This window comes from Ptychodera flava, chromosome 18 (assembly GCF_041260155.1).
Source record: "Ptychodera flava strain L36383 chromosome 18, AS_Pfla_20210202, whole genome shotgun sequence".
Classification (NCBI taxonomy): Eukaryota; Metazoa; Hemichordata; class Enteropneusta; family Ptychoderidae; genus Ptychodera; species Ptychodera flava.
Window position 1 is genome coordinate 1,460,471 of NC_091945.1, and position 21,015 is coordinate 1,481,485.

Below are 21,015 nucleotides of genomic sequence, written 5' to 3' on the forward strand. Positions count from 1 at the left end.
CATGTGCATGACATAGGTCAATGTCCTTGTACCAAGTTTGAATGAAATCGGTTGAGATATGCCTGAGTTATGGCTCTGTACATGAAAAAATCGTAACAAAATGGCCGCACGGCGGCCATATTTGATCGTATCACCAAAAAAATTAAAGTGCATATCTATGACATTGGTCAATGTCCTTGTATCAACTTTGAATAAAATCAGTTGAAACATGCCTGAGTTATTGCTCTGAATATGAAAAAATCGTAATAAAATGGCCGCCTGGCAGCCATATTGGATCGTATCACGAAACAAATCGATGTGCATCTGTATGACATATGAAGTAATCCTTGTACCAAGTTTGAATGAAATCACTCCAGGCGCATCTTTGAGATATCTGCGTGAACGGACGGACGCACGGACGGACGCACTGACGGACGGACATGACCAAACCTATAAGTCCCCCCGGACGGTGTCCGTGGGGACTAAATATCCCTAAACTTAAGTATGAATGGGCTACCAGCAATTGTCACTGGGGTACCTTCTTCCGAAAATGCTAGATCAAGTGGACTGCCGGGGAAAAAGTTAAATTTGAGCCCTGAACAACAGCGCCTACATTGTACGTAGTACCGGTATTTATAATAATCCTTTCAGTGTTAATGACTTCATTTCAACAAAAAACTACACAAAAGATGAAATATTGATTTTTAATTTTACCAAAAACCAGGGAATGAAGCCTTGGGAAGCTGGCATTGATGTTACAGTGTGAATGCTGTTTACAAAATAATGCAAAATAGCATGTGCTGATGACTTAACAAAAAGCCGAGTTCATCCCATTGGAGAAATCCTACCTGATATTCCAATCCAAAACCTATCGATGCCAGCAGACTGGAACAGTTCAAATTTACTGATCATGTTTTGATTTTCTGCTGCACTGTAACAGAGAGAATTTGACCATTTTAAGCCTATGTACATGTAAGCTTCAAAGCTTGCTGTTTTACTTATTTTAAAGGTAGAAAAATGTCTAAAATATAAAGACAATGATATCTGAAAAAATCTCCTCTTGGGTGCAATTAAACATATCATACAACTCATATCTATTTATAGCAGCATCATCCACATACCATCCATTGTACAATACCTTCCAACTTTGGAGATTTGAACAAACAAGTTCTGGTAATATTAAGTTAAGATTCTAAACCTGTCATTTGTTGTACTTGCCATATATAATTTTGCTAAATCAAATAAATATTGATTTTGGATCCCTATAAAGCAATATTAAATCATGATAGAAACTATACACCATTCTACAAAACAGGGTACAAATGTAAAATGAAAAATGCATAGGCTCAGATGTTCGAAAATAAGGTCAGACTATCACAAAACCACATGTTAGATGCTAGAGGTCAGGTTGAGTAATCTAGATTGCAAGAAGATTTGAAAGAGTTTGAAATATTTTGTGATAATTGTACTGCAGTATTCTTTCATTATTCTTGTGTGGCCCTAGAAACGAGCCAAAGAGTACTTCAATTATCGTGACAGCTTTACATTTTTTTGTTTTCTGGCCGCATTTTTTCTCATCTGCTGAAACCCAAATCACTTTCACAAATGATATTTGACTACGTTACTTACTTATTGATGGTCACAAGATGAGCTCCTTGTGCATCACAGGTGTGTTTGGCATCCGTCCAACTAGCTGGGAAGAATGTGTTCAGCTGATAACACTGTCCTCCATAGATGTGCCAACCTGGTTCACAGGAACCTTGAAAAGCAAGAGAAACTGTCACATTTCCTGATTTCTAAGCTAAGCTAGCACCCTTCAAATTGACAAGGCGTCAACAACAATTGCAAGAAGGTTGATGTACAGTATGTAATAAGGTCATCAGCTATGGTTAAGTTATATAGCAGTATAGTGATGGAGCAAATATAGCGATCTGATTGGTTCAGACATGAAAACAACAGAGCCACATCGGAGATATAGCAGAGTTGTAACATGTCTGATTTCTCAATAGAGGTAAATCCTTTTCTTTATTTATCACAGCAGAAGTTTAAGATACCAGTATCTGAAGCAACAACAATAAACCAAGCCAGTGGTGGACACACTTATCTGTTTTGTCCAGTTTACTGCATATATTATATGTACTCAGTATCACTTGCACACTGATGCCATCAAATCCAATGGTACAGCCATCACCTGATTTGGTTTATTGCTTACATCAAATGACTTGATTTCTATGTACCTTCTGCTTTTCCACAAACAAAGTTATTTGTAGATGCACAGTTATTGGTACTCCAATGTCCATCGTCTGTAGATTTGATTTCAACACAGTTTGGAGTATATCTGTTGACGAAGGAACAATAAAATTAAAGAAATTATTAATTTAAATCTGTATTTTTAAAACAAACTTTGTGGTCTAACAGAAGTGGGAGAAAAATATTGGCTTTTCCCAGGAAGGGGCTCTTTCTGATGTCCATTGGTCTGAATTTACTTTTCCAAAACTAATTTTATTTATTGGTGTATTATCCACAAAGCTAACTTTATTGTTGAGACTAGTTGAGAATATTTATACTTAGTACCGGTAGTTATATTTTAAACTTAGATCAACATAATCACCAATTTAATACATGCAACTTTGATTGGAAATCAGAAATAGTTGCCAAAACGCTAATCTCTGACTATTCATCAATGATCATGACTCTCCAGAGATAGCAGAGAGAGATCAAATGGGTTAGACTAGATTGCGGTGTTTGATGGTGTGGATCAACGATTGACAGAAAGTCTTACATGTTGCTGGGTTGGTTTGTTCCCCACTTAGCGAAGAGTGGTGTGTCACCGTTCACAAATGTGTACTCCCCAGTGATTCCACTCACCTAGGGTCAGACAGAGACAGTGATCAATATCGACAGCAATATCAAGTTACTTGCTACATGTTACTACATCAAGAACAAAATTTGAACTTGATTTTTTCAGGATAATGAAAATTTAAAGATAAAAAGTGTCCAATTTATTTCTCATTTCTCTTATGAATCTGATGAAATGATAACATTGTTTTTTTTTTTGTTGTTTTTGTTTTCATTGTCTTTTTTTTAGTTCAAAGATCCAACAATTGGAGTGAAAACACAAAACAGGAGAATTCGGAAGACAGCACTAACCCGGACACATAACGATGATAAGATCATAGTTTTCTGCATTCACTGACAATTGTCTTTTACATTTATTTTTGAAAGCAAACAAAACAAAAAAGAGAACTGACATAGCTGGTATAGCTTACAGGGGCAGGGATAAAATTTTCATTCCCTTTACAGGATTTCAGAGTGTTTCTATTATACTATAGACAAACAAAACAAATGATTAAAATTTCAAAGTTTTACATACAATGTCTGATAATCCTATCCAGACAGTGTAGCTAGCTGTCAGCTGGGTCAGGTGATCTTGTATCAATTCATGCTTCACAGTGACAAGTTCCCCATCCAGAGCAGCACAATGATCCTTGGCACTCTGCCAAGTTTTGGGAGATGTAATGGTCTTGTAGCACATATCACCAATGGACACCCAGTCATCGTCTTCATCACATCTCATGGGTACATCTGCATATGCCACAAATATCATATCAAAATGTTGTGGCAAAAATTTACTATTTTCTTTTCAAGTGAGGTTAATTTATACCCTACATGTATTTCTGTCAGTTTGACTGATTTCTCTATCTATGGTTTGACAAGTTTCACATACAAACATGCAAATTTCACCAGAATTGCACTTACCAAGGTTTCCTAGAGAAACCTGTACCAAGTTTCAATCAAATTTAGCCTGTGATTACTGAGTTTTAGCAATTTGTGGGATTTTATTTTTTCCTCATTTGCATATTTTTGACACTAACATGTTCATTAACAGAAAAAATTCACATCTCCACCCCTGGGTGCACCTGTACCGGTAGGGTACACCCATGGAGGTAGTAACAATGCTGCTCTACGATGTGTGGCATTTTTTTGTGCTCAGTCTCCGTGCCTTAAGCAGATACAAAAGCTCCCTTCCTCAATTATCTGTTCCTCGACCTCTTTAACATCGTGTACATCAAAATCAGTGGAATGACTCGAACTTCCCAACGCGACGCTTGGACACGTGACGCCATGTTTGAAGATCTGTCAACTGCCGAGGGACGGCCGAAACACCCGAACGACCCCAAACGTCTTAATCTTGTTTCCTAAATCCAAGAAAACGCGTTCGCAAGTCCCGTTGGTGCTAATGGAGTAGTTTGTAAGGCAAACAGCGGCAAAACACATGGGTCCCTTGATCTCCGCTGAGTTGTGACTCCTTCTCTACTACCTCCATGGTACACCAAATACTAAGATGGTAGCCTACGTGCTGTGTTTTAAGAGTTTTTGATGTGGGAAGACATACCCTACATACAGCAGGATTTAAGGTGGTTGGAAGGCTAGAGCGTCAGTTATAAATTTCAACAAAACTATTAAAATATAAAAGTAGTCAACATTCTCTGTGGAATAAAAAAAACTAGACATTTGGGCACAAAGGCATTGCAGAGTTATAGCCTGTTAAAACTTCTGAAAAACTGACCAAATAAGAAGAAGTTGGGGAGTCCTTAGTGTATTAACTATGGTAGAGGTCCCCTAGCTTTTAATAAAATGTTTGAAAAGGGAAAGTCATTATTTGCTGTTTTTCAGGAAAGTTTGACAAGGCGGTGCTGGCATTCAGAGTGAGTGACTGCTATTGTAAATGCATTTTTAGATTCTTTGAGTGTCAAAGAGGTGTCAAAAGTGAGATTAATCAAAAAAACTGCTCTATGACTTCAAAAGAGGGGTGCAAATATGGCTTGTTTTCAACATTTTTGACAGAATAAAAGTTTTCCTACGTAATTGTATACCATTTAATCCAACTTTGAAATGAGATATGAACATGAAATTTTACAGCCTATTAACAAGGTTACAGACAAGATTTGTATGGCACAATTTTCATATATTTGAAGTACTTTTTGAAAAATCACATTTTGAAAGTTGAAAGAATTTTTATAATTTTTTGATATATAAACCCATGTAAAATCATAAAAACAAATTTTATTTACAAATCCTGCCGTACAAATCTTACAATAAACAGTGTCAAAATATTTATAACTAATTTGGTAATATTAATACTATCTAATTATTATTAAATTCAAATATTTAAAAAAAATATGAAAAATTAAATTTTAATTTAATATTTACTGGTGTCATATTTCAAAATCATGGCTGCAAATATACAATTTTTATATCATTGGAGAAAATATTAACTAAGGGAGTTATCCTGAAAATTTGAACTAAATATCTTGATTCTAACACTTGAAACTTGACATTAACTCTGAGAAAAGAATTGGTGCAAAAATAGCCTTTCCAACCACCTTAAAATGTATTTATTTTGTCTGGTGATCAAGTTTGACCACCAGATTCAAATTTTGGTGGTCAATTGCACAATTTTGGCAGTCAAAAAATATTAATCATTATCAGAGTGTAATTCTTGTGGAGGTCAAGGACCATAGGGGTGAATTATAATAGTGGGCTGAGTCATCTTGTTCTGGAACTATTCCGCTACGCTGCTACACATTAAAAGTTGGTTTTTGTTGGATGCCGAGTAAATCCACTACAAAATTTTCAGTTTTTTTCACAACAGATCAACTTGACCTGTTGTTGACCTCTGCATGAGTACTGACTGACTGGTTAAATGGAAAGGACTTGAGTTACAGATTTTACCGGATTCCTCCGATTCTAAAACCCCCTTTTCAGAACCAAAGGTGACGGAAAAGACATGGGGGTTGTATAAACGGATGTCTCTGCGAAATTGAACGTCGCAGTTAATTTATGCTAATTAATGCAATTAATGCAACTAATGTTTTTTTATTCAGACAACTCATACTCATGACAACAACATGACATAACTCATGACCAAACCTATAAGTCCCCCGGATGGTGTCCATGGGGACTACTAAACAGTCCACTGTCAGATTTGTGTTGTTGTTTACTACTGTGTTACTGTGAGTGGACAATGCGGGGGCCATTTCCGTCTGGAGATGGTCCCTTCCATATCACATTATGCAAGCTCCAAGCTTGGAGCTTTTTTCCCATGATTCAAATTACATGGGCAACTTCCTGTACTATTTTTATCGTTTTTTGTAAAAAATCTTGCGAGTTATAAATGGTGAAAATAGTTTTTCCTGGGTAAATGACCACAGAGCTACCACATAATATGTAAAAATCATCCTTGGTGAACTTCCCCTTTAATGCACTCACCTGACTTGCCTATTGAACACCAAATATAGTACCAGTTCATAATGACACACAATGACTGTATTGTATTATTTTATTGAAATACATTACATGTCCCACAAAAATGTAATTGTCCCGTTTTAAACCTTCTATTGGTCAGTGTTCCTATGCTATCAAAAGCTGGCTAAAACACTGGAAAGAAAACTGTTTTCTTTAAATCTTTACACCAAAGGGTAAACTGGTCCTTCTGAAACCTATCACATTTGAATTTTTATTTTATGCCATATAGCAGAAGTGACAACTTTAACCACAATGTGTCATTGACTGTAACTTTACTTTTACCAAAGTTACTGTATAGTGCTGCTATGTCATTGCCATACATGTAACAACACTACAGGAATGTAATTGTAAAATGGTATTTAAGTCATGGTCCATTGTTCCCGGTTTTGTAACCATGATGATTTTATGCCGAAATTCATAAAGATGCATGGTTTTAATTAGCTTTTATGTTAATAAAATTGGTTTTATGCAGTAATTGAAAATAGGCTTTATGCAGTAATTTTTCTCTTTTTTGAGCTTCATGTGCGGTTGTACTTTATTCTGTATAAATGTACAATGTTCTGAGACGTTTTTGTAGTGCATTTCAAACAAATTTTAATGATAACAAGGCAGTATTGCTGAAGGCAATGAGTACTTGGGCCGTGATAGAGTAATTTTGAGGACAATATATACTACTATTCAAATATGGTCTTGAATTTCCTCCTGTCAATTAGGCATTTGATTAACTGGTTATTAAACGAAGCAATGACATGACTACGGCAAAATATGTCTAGCAACTTTTGTGGAGTTTGAGGCAGGGGTTCTTTATTTCTAGTGGAAATTGCTTAAACTCCTTAAAAATATTCAAATTACAGCAAATTTCTTTTGTTCTCGATGGTAGATGTCTAATATTTAGATGGGCATATTTAGATTTTTACCCTATAGTTATCCCTATATACTAAAGTCGGACATCCAGCTCAGAATTAGATATGCGCATAATTGATGAGGTACAATATGTGGTGTCATAAGGTGTCCCATCATACCATATATGAAGGGTGTAGCACTTGTGGTTACTGAGTTGTGGACAAATATATATATATTTGAGGTCAAAGGTCATTGAGGTCACGTGACATTTTGTCAAAATAATTGTATTGCTAAGTTATTCCTATATACCAAAAATCAGACCTCTAGCTCTATTGGCTCGCTCAAAATTAGATATGCGCATAATTAATGAGGTACAATATGTGGTGTCATAAGGTGTCTTATCATACCAAATATGAAGAATGTAGCACTTGTGGTTACTGAGTTGGGGACAAATATATATATATTTGAGGTCAAAGGTCATTGAGGTCACGTCACATTTTGTCATAAATGTATTGCTAAGTTATTCCTATATACCAAAAATCAGACCTCTAGCTCTATTTTGTCGATCAAATTTCAGTAAATTTACCTTACCTAGATGAAATTTTGTCTATAGGCTGAAATTTCGCCGAAGTTTGACAAAATTGCATCGATTTTTCAGGTTCATATCCGACATTTTTGAGTTTTGAGTGCAGACAGAAATAAGTTTTGAGGCAACATGGCTGCGACCCCATGTTGACCCCAAGCCCTGCGTACGATGCTATGTGCTACAGCTAACACACAGCATCGCACGCAGGGCTAGCGATAGCCCTGCGTACGATGCTGTGTGTTCCGCTACAGCTAATAGCCCCGCTCACCACAGCCCTGCAAAGACCTGTACGTAGAGTTGGTGACTGGTAAAAAGCCAAATTACTGCCGAAATTCAGCGTTCTTGGGCCCAAGTCGTATCCCTGCCTACCTCAGCTACTCGATCGCTTCCAAAAATGACAGTCTTTTATTCACTTCTCGTAAATAACCGTCGATGTCGGCAACTCTCTCGCTAGCCCTGCATACGTACGCAGTGTACGCTGTGCATTCCCTGTGTGCGTTCCTAACACACAGCGTACACTGCGTACGTACGCAGGGCTAGCGAGAGAGTTGCCGACATCGACGGTTATTTACGAAAAAAGAATAAAAGACTGGAACGTAGAGTTCAGCTCGCTTAGAGTATCATAACATTCTTCGGCCTTCGTTTAGATCGACCCTAATCTCTCCCATTTAGGAAATAAATACACAAGCTACCTTGACAAAACTTCGTGCACCATCGATCCAGGACCGAACGGACTACAAATCTGTCACGGTCTTGACGTCATCATTTCCTTACATGGTAATCGGCATGCCGTATTTTTTAGCAAAGGAGACACAGAATACGTCGGAGTATTCAGTTTCAAAACGTATTACATTGTGTGATGTTGTCAAAAAAGGTAATGTTACTGCAGTAGTATAAATTACAAAACACAAAAGTTCAAATCAGTTTATTTTGGACTGGCTTTACCCAACATTTCATATTGTTTCTTATGCCAGATTTGACCACGTGCTTACTGGCGACCCCTTTACATGCAAATTTTGTGTCAAATGGTGTGCTCTCCTGGAAAAACAAACGTACGATTTCTATATGAAGGCGAAATTTGCCCTCAAAACTCGAAACCACCCCTTTATGGGGTGTACCTAGCTATTTTGAACGAGCTTCTCGAATCTGCAGCTCTATTTCGAAATGACGGTCTGGTTTTCTCAGCTCAAGGATAAGTGTTCTCCATCGCTGTGGGCATTACTATTCTCAACTGGGGTGCAGTTTCCAGTCGTAATGTTTTTCATTGTATCCGGGATATAAAACCTTTCGTTTTCACAATTTTAGTTTGATTAAAACTAGTCCACATCTTGTCAGTGATTAAACATGTTTCAAGTTTAAATGTTAAATTCTGGTCTCGAGCCCTCTTGTTCGACCAAACTGAAATTACCCCTCCCACTTTGGCTCGTCCAGTGGGTGTAGCAAGGGTCGTGCCATCGCATAGGAAACGGAGGGTGCATTAATTGTTGCATTTCGATGCACATTTTGATTATATTCAGAAGATTTTGTGGCAAAAACTCAGATAGAGAAGCATTAATATTCACATCTCACTTATTCAAGACTGGCTGAGAGCAGCACTTCCATTCAGTTAACATCATTACGCCATTTATTATGCCAAGAAAGATGAAGCCAAGGCATTTTGCCCTCCCTGGTCTCAGCCAGAAATGGTTATACCTTACAGAGTTTTTTCCACGGAATGAAAACAAATGTACTTGGGCTGAGGCCCAAGTACAATAATAAATCATAAGGAAGGTTCATGTAACAATGAATCAATGGTATAAAAAATTCAACATAATCCACCGTAGAGACTGCTGTGTGGGTAACTTTAATGGTGCATTTTTAGCTTGCAACCCTCCACAACAAGATGTAGACTAGTGTAGATTAATTTGTGTATAATGAAAGAAACTAACTCATTTCAGTCTGGCAAACAAATCCTGTGGATTGGCTACTGCTGCATATCAGATCAAACCACTTTCCATTGCCTCCAGCATACACACAGTCTTCACCACTGCCCCAGTTATCCGGTTGATCAGGTCCCCAATTGCTGTTTGTATGGAAAACACAAAAACAGATTGTAAGTAATTCATGGAGCAAAACTTGTCTGCAAACAAAATACATCCAATAATAATTAGTGCATGATTTACAGATTCTGAAATATTTGCAATTTGCAATTATTTCAGAATCTGTAAACCATGCACTAAAATGAAGTGTTTCTGGCAAAATACAAAACATACATCCACACATACATACCCACAAACATACAGACATACAGACGCCACCGACTCATCATATAAGCTCTTTTTGGTATTTTATATGTGTAACCCTGGTTACGAAGTAAGTCACGCAATCATATGGAATTCCTTGATTGCCGTTATCTCCCACAATGCACTGCGAGCAGACAGATACTGCGTGGAGTGGTGTAGTTGTGCGGGCAGAGACTCGGTCTAAGGGAAATAGCTCTTCTTGCCAGTAACCAAGACGACGTGGTTGGTCTTTTTGCATGGCTTATGAACTTCTAGGTTTTCACATTTGTTGCAATACTGAATTTGTAACGTGCTTTCAAGATGTTTTTTTTGAAGTTTGAGACCACACCCATTGTGAGGCAGATTGGAGGGGCCATGTGCTTTCCCAATTGGACTGTGAGCCATTCTGAATCTCAAGCTTCCACAGTAATAGATTGATTTCTTTAGTAGTAGTTTTGACTTTTTGTTTTGATTTTTGAATACCAATAGTTTGACAGAAAATGAACTTGTTCACCTTGACATAAAGTGACTAGAATGGCATTGCTAATGCCATGGATTAAGATCCAGCTGATATCACGATCTGCTGACTCAAAGAGCTTATGTAACTTGTAAGTGCTCTTCTCTTTTTGCAAGGCTTATGAACTTCTAGTTTCCCGACATACCAACCCATTGACGGAAGCGTTGGACTGCTAATGAGTTAATCTGAAAGGAGAACTGTCTGGAGGACGTTTTGTGTGAATCAGTTTCCCACCCGAACTGGAAGAGGTTACGACACGGAATTTGTAACCGTAGCAACAGGATTGACATGGACTCTGAACCCTGAACAATTCTGGAGAGTGTCTATTGAGTGAACACTGTAATTGATATGAACTTGGATAGGGGCGTGTCTAGAGTTTCTGTATGTTTAAACAGTATTGCCGACTAATCATTGTAGACTTTTTATCATCATTAGTGTGTAGTGAAATAAACCTCAACATAAACTGCAACGCAAATTGTACGATAATCATTCTTTCCTTTTGTTGTTAATTGGATAATATGAACTTGGGTCCAGGTTTAGTTGACTGACAGTTTAACTACCTGGGTTACATATACAAAACCAAATATGAGCTAAAAGCTCAAAATCTACATTTTTCTTCCACAGACAAAATGAGAAATGTACAAATTGGGGAAGTGAGAGTGCTGATATTTATGATAAACATGATCAAGCTAGAGCCAAATAGGTTTTTGTGTGAGAAAATGAAAATACATACCACAGCATTCATATAATTTCTATTTAAAATATTTGATATCATCCAGACTTCTATATCAGTGACGAATTTGATTGCAAGTACTTTGATGGAAAATAATATTCACCGTTCATTTACGTGTATGCATAGGTTGTTAATACGACCATACTTGCCTGTATCCATACATAAAATTACCATATCAACCTGTATCCATATAGGTGGTCAATAGGACCTGAGTGCCATTTTACTGCATTGATAGGCTAATAGTACAATATCTACCTGTATACATAGGTTGTTAATAGTACCATATTTACCTGTATCCATAGGTCGTCCATAGGACCATATTAACCTGTATCAATAGGTTGATAATAGTACCATATTTACCCCTATCTAAAGGGTGATAATAGTACCGTATTTACCTGTATCCATAGGTGGTCAATAAGACCATATTCACCCAAATGAAAGTACCCTCATTTTCCATATCATGGAGGCCGATCCAGTATATGCCTCCCGGCAAGTGGGGTATCATGAAGTCCTGTTGTAAAAACATATAATATGAAAATAATTAGAAACCGCCAAATCGAAAGAGATTAAACGATACAAAGCGACAATACGAAAGCCACGATCCCAGAAATTTCCTTGTATGCTGGAGTTTAAATATCGTCAGATGTTCAAAATTTATAATAAGGTGCACTGACGAGCTTTCTTACAGTAGACCGTAGTGTATAATTTGTGTCTTTGGCTGCTTTCCAAAATGCTGCAAAGCGTAAATTAAAGAGATCGATTAGATTGATATTGTGACGTCTGCCATACGCTTGTTTCCCAAGTTACCACATTTATGTTTTTACCATGGCAGCCTGGGATCTGATCATCTGATGATCATCTGTGGTGGGAGGCCGTATAATACCTGTAACACACACCCTAGCTGTGGGTCAGACGGGATTCCTGCCTTTTATGGGCTGGTTTGACCTTTACGATTTTAAACCCCGCCACCACAGCTATGGGATATTCCAAAGACTAGCATCTAAATCCACCGCAAGCACCCTTTTTGCCATTTTGCTAGCGTAAACTGTTGGTTGAGGCTCAAAGTTACACGTCACTACAGTGACGTAGGCAGTGACCTCTCAACTTCTAAACACAAACCGAGAGACTAATCGTGTGATATCAATGACCATAGTTCGTTTTATGAACATTGCCAGTCTCACAAAACTGAAATCAAACTTTTACTTGAGGGAAAAAAGTTCAGACCTAGGATCTGTGAATATTCATGGGGTGCGGATGCCGGCAATAATCTCTCAGTTTGTGTTTAAAAGTTGACAGATCACTGCCTCCGTCACTGTAGTGACTGCTGCTTTGAGTTTGAGCCTCGACCAACAGTTTTACGCTAGCAGAATGGCAGTCTCCCGTGGTAGTCATGTTGGGTAAACCTAGAATTTAGAAAAAAGGTGATATTTCAGTGAATTTTGAGTAGATTTCTGGTCGTGGTGAGTCCCTAATAACAAGGCTGTAGATGAGTGTTGGCAGTTTGTAATTTGGATGGAAAAATTTTCGAAATATCATCGAACAAGTCATTGACAATGACATAGTCCCCACTTGTAATAGGAGTATTAGTCTTGATGGGGCAGGGAAATGTGGTCATTAACAAGTATCACTGGAGTGTATATGTTCAAATCTATGGGCACATAGGTTTATGTCATTTTCCCCAATTTATAACAAGAGGCATGTCAAAGTTATGGTTCTAAATCGAGAAAAAAGATCACTGTGGGGGGACTAACAAACTTGCGCAAAGGGTGCTTGTGGCGGATTTGGACGCTAGTCTATGGAATATCCCATAGCTGTGGTGGCGGGATTCGTAAAAATCAAAACCAGCCCGTAAAAGGCAGGAATCCCGTCTGAAAACACACAGCTATGGACCCACAGCTACACACTGACTAGCTGCAGTACAGTAGCTCGAGGTTTTACAAATTTGCCTTGTATTTGGGTCCGACCTAAATACCCAGGCAAAAGCTCGAGCTACTGTACTGCAGCTACACACAGCCCTGCCATGCAGAGCTAGGCATGACCAACGCTATTAAATGCTTGTTCCCTGGTAGTCTGCTAAATCGATCGATTTTCTGCTCGATCTATCGATCCCGTAGTCGATATGCCCGCCACTGTATTTAGGTTGCAGTGGCGGGCAGATCGAGTACGGGATCGATAGATCGAGCAGAAAATTTATCGATCTTGTAGCAGACTAGCCCTACGAGTATGGCGAGAGTGTCCGGCTTTGGCTACGCCGCCTCCCACCTCCAAAGCCACCACCAAAGCCGACACTCTCGCCATACTCGTAGGGCTAGTAGCAGACTATGCAGCGCACGGGCGCCTGTGCTTAAATTTGCCCGTGGGATGTCATATACCGGGGTATATGCCAGCCCGTACGATGTCAGAATATACACTCTTTCACAACTTCGGAGACGTAGGCCGACTATAATTTGAATTGCTAGTATCCCGATAGCTCTGTGTGTAACCGGCGTTTTACGGCCTGTGGTGGAAGGCCGTATAACGCCGGTAACACACAGCACACACATAGCCCTGCCATGCAGAGCGAGTATCCTGATCTCCGTGTGTGTCCGAGCGGAAGAGAAAAGCTGCGGGAAGAAATGCATTTTTTACAGTATCTTTAGGTTTCATCAGATAACTGCATTACATAACAAAAGCGAATGTAGTTAGCATTAGTATACTACCGGTTCCCTCCGTGTTCCCACAAACACCGAATGCACGCTCTGTCGTTGAAGTAATAAATGTACACTCACATTAACCGCCTTTGTGTCAAAGATCACCAAGGAGCCACCCAAGCTTTCGCACTCGATCTTTGCATCGTACCAGGTGATTGCCACGGCGGGTTCGACTCGGAAGCACCGATTGCCATAACTTATTGGCCAGCCTGCAGGGCATCGATATTGAGAAAAAGCTGTGCAAAGGAACAAAAAAGCTCGATATTAGTCTTGAGTTCGACATAGGATATCCGGCGGCCTCGACTGGGCTGCTGCAGCTCACAACATCCAGGACTGCTTGTGGCGCGCGTCAGTACAGTTCAGTCATGTACGTCCCGCGTGCGTTATTTTGCATATTTCTCACTGTATGGCGGAATTAGGACTGGTCAGTTTCTTCGGCCGGGGGGGGGGGCGGTGGATTATTTTTTGCCGACGTCAAAAAGTGGCTGAGCCCCCCTATTCCAAATTTTGAAAACAGGGTGACCCCCCTCCCCCGGCGCGCGACATAAGCTTAGGTAAAACAAAAGGTGGACATAAATTATATATATATATATATATATATATATATATATATATTATATATATATATATATATATAATATATATATATATATATATATATATATTACATTTTACATATATTTATATTTTAAATAGGCATTCTATGTTTTAATGAAATTGTTGACATTAGGCCTACAGTTGTAAGATAGGAATTTCAAAGTGTCAATCTTAAAGTTTGAATACAGTATATTTTGAATGAGCTGTGAATGTATTTCACACTTTCTATGCTTAGCAAGATGTCCTGAACTGTTGTACAAAAAGAATGTCAATCATTAATATCAAAGAGGAAAAAGCAGTGAATCAAAAACTTTGACGGTGTTAAGACTTGCCAACCATCCAATAAATCTCCTGAGGAGCCATAGAGAGCTTTTTAAGCCAAATCTGATGTGTACAGTGTCTGAGAGGACCTTTTCTTGTAACATTGAAACCATAAAAGCACAGCTAATAATGACAAAAACTGCCTTTCTTAACTGTTATTTTGTTCATAAAAAAGCATCTTCTACAGAAAACCTGTGACACAAAGGAAAATAAATGCATCGATGAGAAGGAAAGATGTTTGTCATTTTTCTATCTCTAAAATAAGTCACTGTATCAAATATATATTGTGAAATATTTGTGCATGTTGCTTTCTCATACTGAATTCTCATAGAGAGAACAGAAAAGTATCAGGAATTTGTCATCCTTTTCATATGAAATGCAGATTTCATAATGGTACACTTTCACTTAGCAAACATCAGATCAAGATATCTCTGATTTATTGAAGCATGGCGCCCGAAGGGCGCGCCGAAAAATATGAAACATCCTGATATCTCTGATATATATGCCTTGTATATTAAAGTCATGCACCAGAAGGGCATGCTAAAAATGTCTGATATAATGAGCTTGAAGAGCACGCTGAAAAATATTGAACATACAGATATCTCTGATGTATGTATGCTTGATATGTTAAAGTTGGGGGTGCTGAAAAATATGACTGATTATTAAAGTTACGCGCCCGAAGGGCACGCCCAAAAATACAACTGAATGATGAAATTTGTAGCTGACACTAGCATTTTAGGCAGTGATGAGCCTGTGTCAAATTCAAAAACACACTGACCCCCCTCTGGCATCACCAAAGTCAAAAATAGGGTGACCCCCCCCCCCAATGAATCAACCGCCCCGCCAGGCTGAAGAAACTGACCAATCCCTTATTGTAAAATAAAAGTTTATTGAGTGAGATTACCAAAAATAAAAGTATTTAGTTTTTGTTGCATGATACTGAAAGAAAATGTAAAAATTCAGGTTAAAATACTAGATATAATGTAGGCCTAATTTAAGGTGAAAACATTACAGTGGTTTGTTTAATGACGTCCATAACAATAATGATCAAAAGTTTGTTGAGGACATGATAAACAGTTTTAATGGTGTAAATGACTTCATTGTTTCACCCAGTGACATTCGATGTGCAGTAAGAAAATTACAGATGGGCAAATCAGCTGGTTCAGATTTACTTTCAGCAGAGCATTATATCTATGCCGCTGACAAAGTGTTTGTACTGCTATGTGCTTTACTGCAATGTTAGTTCATGGAGTTTGTCCAAACAAAATCTCAGAAACTGACCTTGTGCCAATTATCAAAGATAAGAATGGTGATATCAGTAATAAGAACAACTATCGTCCTATTGCACTGTCGACTATTGCTTCAAAAATTCTAGAATTTGTTCTTTTGAACAGTATGGAGTTGTATCTTGACACGTCTCACTATCAGTTTGGTTTTAGGAAGGGTCACTCTACTGACATGTGCCTGTTTGTTTTAAAGGAAATTATCAATTATTACAGAAAAAATGGTAGTAATGTCATAATTACTTTTTTGGATGCTTCAAAAGTATTCGATCGCGTGAACCATTAGACATTGTTTAAGAAGTTGATTTCTCGCAAGGGTCCAATTTATATTGTAATATTTTTACTCATTTGGTATCGGACGCAATCTATTATTATTCGTTGGGGTGATTGCATTTCATCTGGATTCACTGTTACTAATGGTGTAAGACAGGGCGGTGTCCTATCCCCAAAACTGTTTAATGTATATAATGACAACTTGAGTGCTTTGCTTGTAAAATCTCAAGTAGGCTGTAATATCGGTGGAACGTTTATAAACCATTTAATGTATGCCGACGACATTTGCTTGATATGTCCTTCTGTCAAAGGGACGCAGAAAATGATAGATATTTGTAGTTCTTATGGTACCACTCATGACATTGTTTTCAATACAAAGAAAACCGAATGCCTGTGTATCATCTCTAACAAATATAGAGTTGTACATTTTCCTAAAGTTTACATAAATGGTATACAAATCGCATTTGTAGAAACTAAGAAGTATCTGGGCTGTCTTCTAACGTCTCACTTTTTAGACGATGCAGATATTGATCGTCAAAAGAGATCATTCTATGTTTCAGCTATTAAATATGCTTCTGAGGAAATTTTCGCTATGTTCTTTGAGGGTAAAATGTATGATTTTTAAGCCTATTGTTACCAATTGTACGGATCTCACCTTTGGTTTATATATTCCCTTGGGGCTATGATGAAACTGTGAGTTGCTTATAATAAGCTGCCCGTATTTTTCTGGGATACAGAAAGTTCAGTAGTGCAAGTTCCATGTTTGTTTCAAACGATATGTATAATTTTTACATGTTACTAAGAAAACAATGAAAGAGTATGGCTTTATGGTACGAATATCTATATGTGATAATGTAATTATTCAGCAAGTGAATCAGTGCTTGAATTTCTCATCTGAATTACGCAAGTTTTGGATTGATTCTCTTTTCTAGTGAGATAAGGTTGGCTGTCAGCACCCTCACCGGTGCTTTATTCCACATGTCTTTAAGTTTATTCTTTCATTTCTGTAATAGTGTTTCTATGGACAATTGATGTCCGATTTAAAGAGAAATAAATAAATAAAAATAATGATTCTGGCGGTCGGCTAACCATAGATGTTTCTGTCGGTAAGTGTACTGCAAAACGGTCGGCTATGTTGGAGCCGTACAATATTTAGAGGCGTTGTAATGCTGCAGTCATCGAAGCAATTTCTCCTGGAAGCAACGGCTGACTTTTATATGTAGGCCTAAAGGGTAAGCTTATCTTACGTATGGGAACCAATTTCTACCCAGTAGGCGTAGTATACACGGAAACTTCCCCGCCCCCGCCGTCTTCCCCTGGTCACATTTTGCCAAATTGGGAAAAACTTAGCATATCATGCATATTGACCTAGCGAAAAAATATTTTTTTCTTTAAAAGTACAAGACATGTGTGGTTAAGATGCTACGTAAAAAAGTGTAGCAAAGTTAACAATACTTAGGTTAAAATATTCCATGATGATCAAATAAACGATTTAATGTCTGAAATTTTGGCAAATTTGGTAGAAAAGTAAATCTATCTGTTCAGTCACAGTTTTTCATTTACGTTAGAGTCTTTACTGTTTAAAGTTTTACTTTTGTGTTATTGTACGATGATAATGTGAAAATGTCATTCACTGCATGAACTTGAAATGATTGGTTTTATATTTTGATTTTAAGTGATTTTCATGAAAAGCAGTGACTTTACATCGTACATTTGTAGATAATTGAGCATGCACGATAATTCAATGACATTCAAACACTTTAGATTTTGTTTAATATTACTATAGTATTAGTGAGCCGTCATTATTTAAGGCCTGGAGTGAAGGAATTTCATCGGAAACTCTGAAATTTAGTGTACCCCCCTGCCAACCATTACGAATTTGAGTAACTCCCCTCTCTAACACATATTTTGACTGACCCCCTCCCAAATACTAACACTTAGAAAAGTTAAATATCAATACGTGTATTTGGAAAAATTACAAACATACAGCAAATAGTAAATTGACCTTTCAAATCCTGGGGTACCGTAGATTATCATCCGTTGTCTCAAGACGGTTGAAAAAGGTGAAACCAACAAAATTAAATTCAAAGTCATAACAAAATAGATATAAAAGCTCACGCTATAACCAGTATCCAACCATATAGTATTGTTTAATTTGGATGGGTATCATGACAGGGTTTCACTAGGATATCTGATAAGGCAGAAACTGAAAGTACGGGGGGGGGGGCATGCGAGAGGCTGAGCGAAAGTGTTAAAGGGGCGTCCCTTTCTTGAATGGAAAAACTTTGGAAAATTTATGTGTACAATGGCGCAGTTTGGTATAATCTGAGAGGTTTTACCATCTTTTTTACCAAGTAAGTTTAGAACCGTTAGAACACACCATGGCGGAGAGCACGAAGGGGGTGCCCCCCCCCGTCTCGCATCAAAAATTTTGAAAAATTGATATTTGTAATAGTGCAATCTGAGAGGTGTTTCAATGTATTTTGCACCAAATTTTTTTTAGTGAACCCCTCGGAATTCTACGACACCCAGGCCGTAAATATTGACGGCTCCCTTAGAATCATTGAATGACATAAAAATATCTTTCATTTTTCATTGAATTACCCACTAGACCTTGGAATCGGAAAATGTAAAAAATAAAAGGGAACCAAAACATTTTCAGGTCCTCTCTTTATACGCACAGCAAAACTCTCCAGTCCCCCTCTACTACCCCCAAAAAATTTCGAATCCCCCCTGAATTCCTCAAGCCCCCCCCCCCAAGTATTTGTGAATGCAGCCTTACGACACTTCCATCCACGAGGCTTTTCACAAGTATCGGCAGACGGTAGGCCTTGTACAGCTGTGTCATTTCGTGGTATATTCCGATGAACAAACGAATAATATTTGGCCACCTACTCATAGCTGCGAATTGTATGTATTATTTTCGTGATTTTTTTCAAACCAAAGTTGGTTCGCGTAAATGTGCTAAAGGACTTATAAGTATCACTGCTCGCTGGTTGGACCATTCCTTCACGTTTTTAAATAATAACCGGGTGCCGCACTCGTAAAATGGCAACCCCAAGGAGAAGCAAAAAATGCAGTATTTCGTGCGCACACACATCGTGATTTTCCAAGAAAAACAAACATGATAGCATTTGCTTGAATGCACCACATACGATGGCCGACATTTTGCTGTCGCAATCTCTATTTTCTCTGTCACATGATTAGTTTTTGAAAATGGCGGGAAATTTAAGGTAATGTAAAACCCTTGACTTATGACAGTGTTATACACTTTTTCAGTCTTTAATGAGTCTTGTTTTTAAAAACTCAGAAAACTGAGGATATTTAGAGATCGGTTTATTACATTTTCGCAGCTATTATGACTTTGACCGCCCGCTCGTCCCCCCGCCCCCGCTCTCCTGCAAGTACTCTGCAGCTTTCCAACATTTAACAGATGTTTGCAGGGACTACTTTTGTTTGCTGCCCCTTGACCGCATCATTGCACACAAGAGGCGAACCATAGACTCTCGTTTTTCTCGAGAGTCTATGGGCGAACCAATAACAAGATGCAAAAAATCATGTGGTGTCATAATGAAGGCCCGAGATTCTATTATTTTCCCCATTTCTGCGTGATATCCTTTTTGCTTCTTCACGCTAACTTTGGCAAGATTTTTTTTCAAATACTTCTAACGTATATATCCTGTCCCCCGAAACATTCCAAGCTTATTTTGTATCTAATTGTCCATCCCTACAGGTTGAAGCTACCACAATTTTGTAACTGTATTACGTTAAAACCAGAAAGCAAGACGGAAAAACGCTTTGTCACGGCATGATCGAAGAACTAAGACTTAATGCAACATTTCTATTCAGATAACTTTGCATCATTTGTTTTCAAGAAGTTTTCGGAGGAACCCCATTCTTTCATGTCGGGAGTTTCTCTCTTAGGGGACACGTTTCCGAAAGAAGACGCTTTTTTCTTTCTTGACTTGTGATAGTAATCAAGAACTATTAGAAATTCAGAAACAAACACGAAAATAAAGGAAAAGTAGCAGCAATACAGAACGAAAAGACGACCAAGACATCGCTCATCATTCAAATTCGAAGTTTGGAAAATAATGTCACATGTTCAACCGACTTCCGATGACTGGTTCATAAGTGGAAGACATATTTGCCTCGCTGAAACGTAACTGACGTGTACGATTCATCTGACAGGTAAGTTGGTAAAAGATCAAGCAAAAAACAAGCCAATAACCTTTAACCCTTAGATGCTGAAGCCGAGATTTAAAACTGTAGGTAGGTTAGCCTACCATAATTTTCTTTTTCGCCAAGATTGATTACATTCTATGAGGTATTTGTTGACACCGTACCGGTATTTATGACCTATATCAACGAACCTTGGTTATTTCTGAAAAACGCAGACATCAGATTGAATGGAACCTTCAGTTTTGCTTTCAGAGAAAAAAACACTTTGTGGTTACTTTGTTGTAAGTCTTCTTAGTTCTTAAAATAGACTCCTTACAAGTTGATGATTTAGCGATAAGCTCAGCTAAATTTTGCCGCCTTTTCGTGATTACATTTCTTATCGTTTGCAACATTGAACCAGTGATCACTTTTTTGAATAAAGCTCTCGATTTAATGTGTTCA

The 21,015-nt window shown here is 38.0% G+C and overlaps 1 protein-coding gene across 1 annotated transcript in view; it reads right to left on the reverse strand.

The window, feature by feature from the left end:
* The window catches only part of LOC139117974 (C-type mannose receptor 2-like), a 76,025-nt gene that overhangs the window by 53,677 nt on the left and 1,333 nt on the right, over positions 1-21,015 (reverse strand). Inside the window, exons 2-9 of the mRNA XM_070681235.1 lie at positions 13,997-14,154; positions 11,624-11,739; positions 9,646-9,779; positions 3,353-3,564; positions 2,762-2,847; positions 2,217-2,317; positions 1,609-1,738; positions 828-910 (exon numbers count right to left, since the gene is read on the reverse strand). Of these exons, the coding sequence (XP_070537336.1) occupies positions 828-910; positions 1,609-1,738; positions 2,217-2,317; positions 2,762-2,847; positions 3,353-3,564; positions 9,646-9,779; positions 11,624-11,739; positions 13,997-14,154 (1,020 nt within the window). The remainder of the gene's footprint in view (positions 1-827; positions 911-1,608; positions 1,739-2,216; positions 2,318-2,761; positions 2,848-3,352; positions 3,565-9,645; positions 9,780-11,623; positions 11,740-13,996; positions 14,155-21,015) is intronic.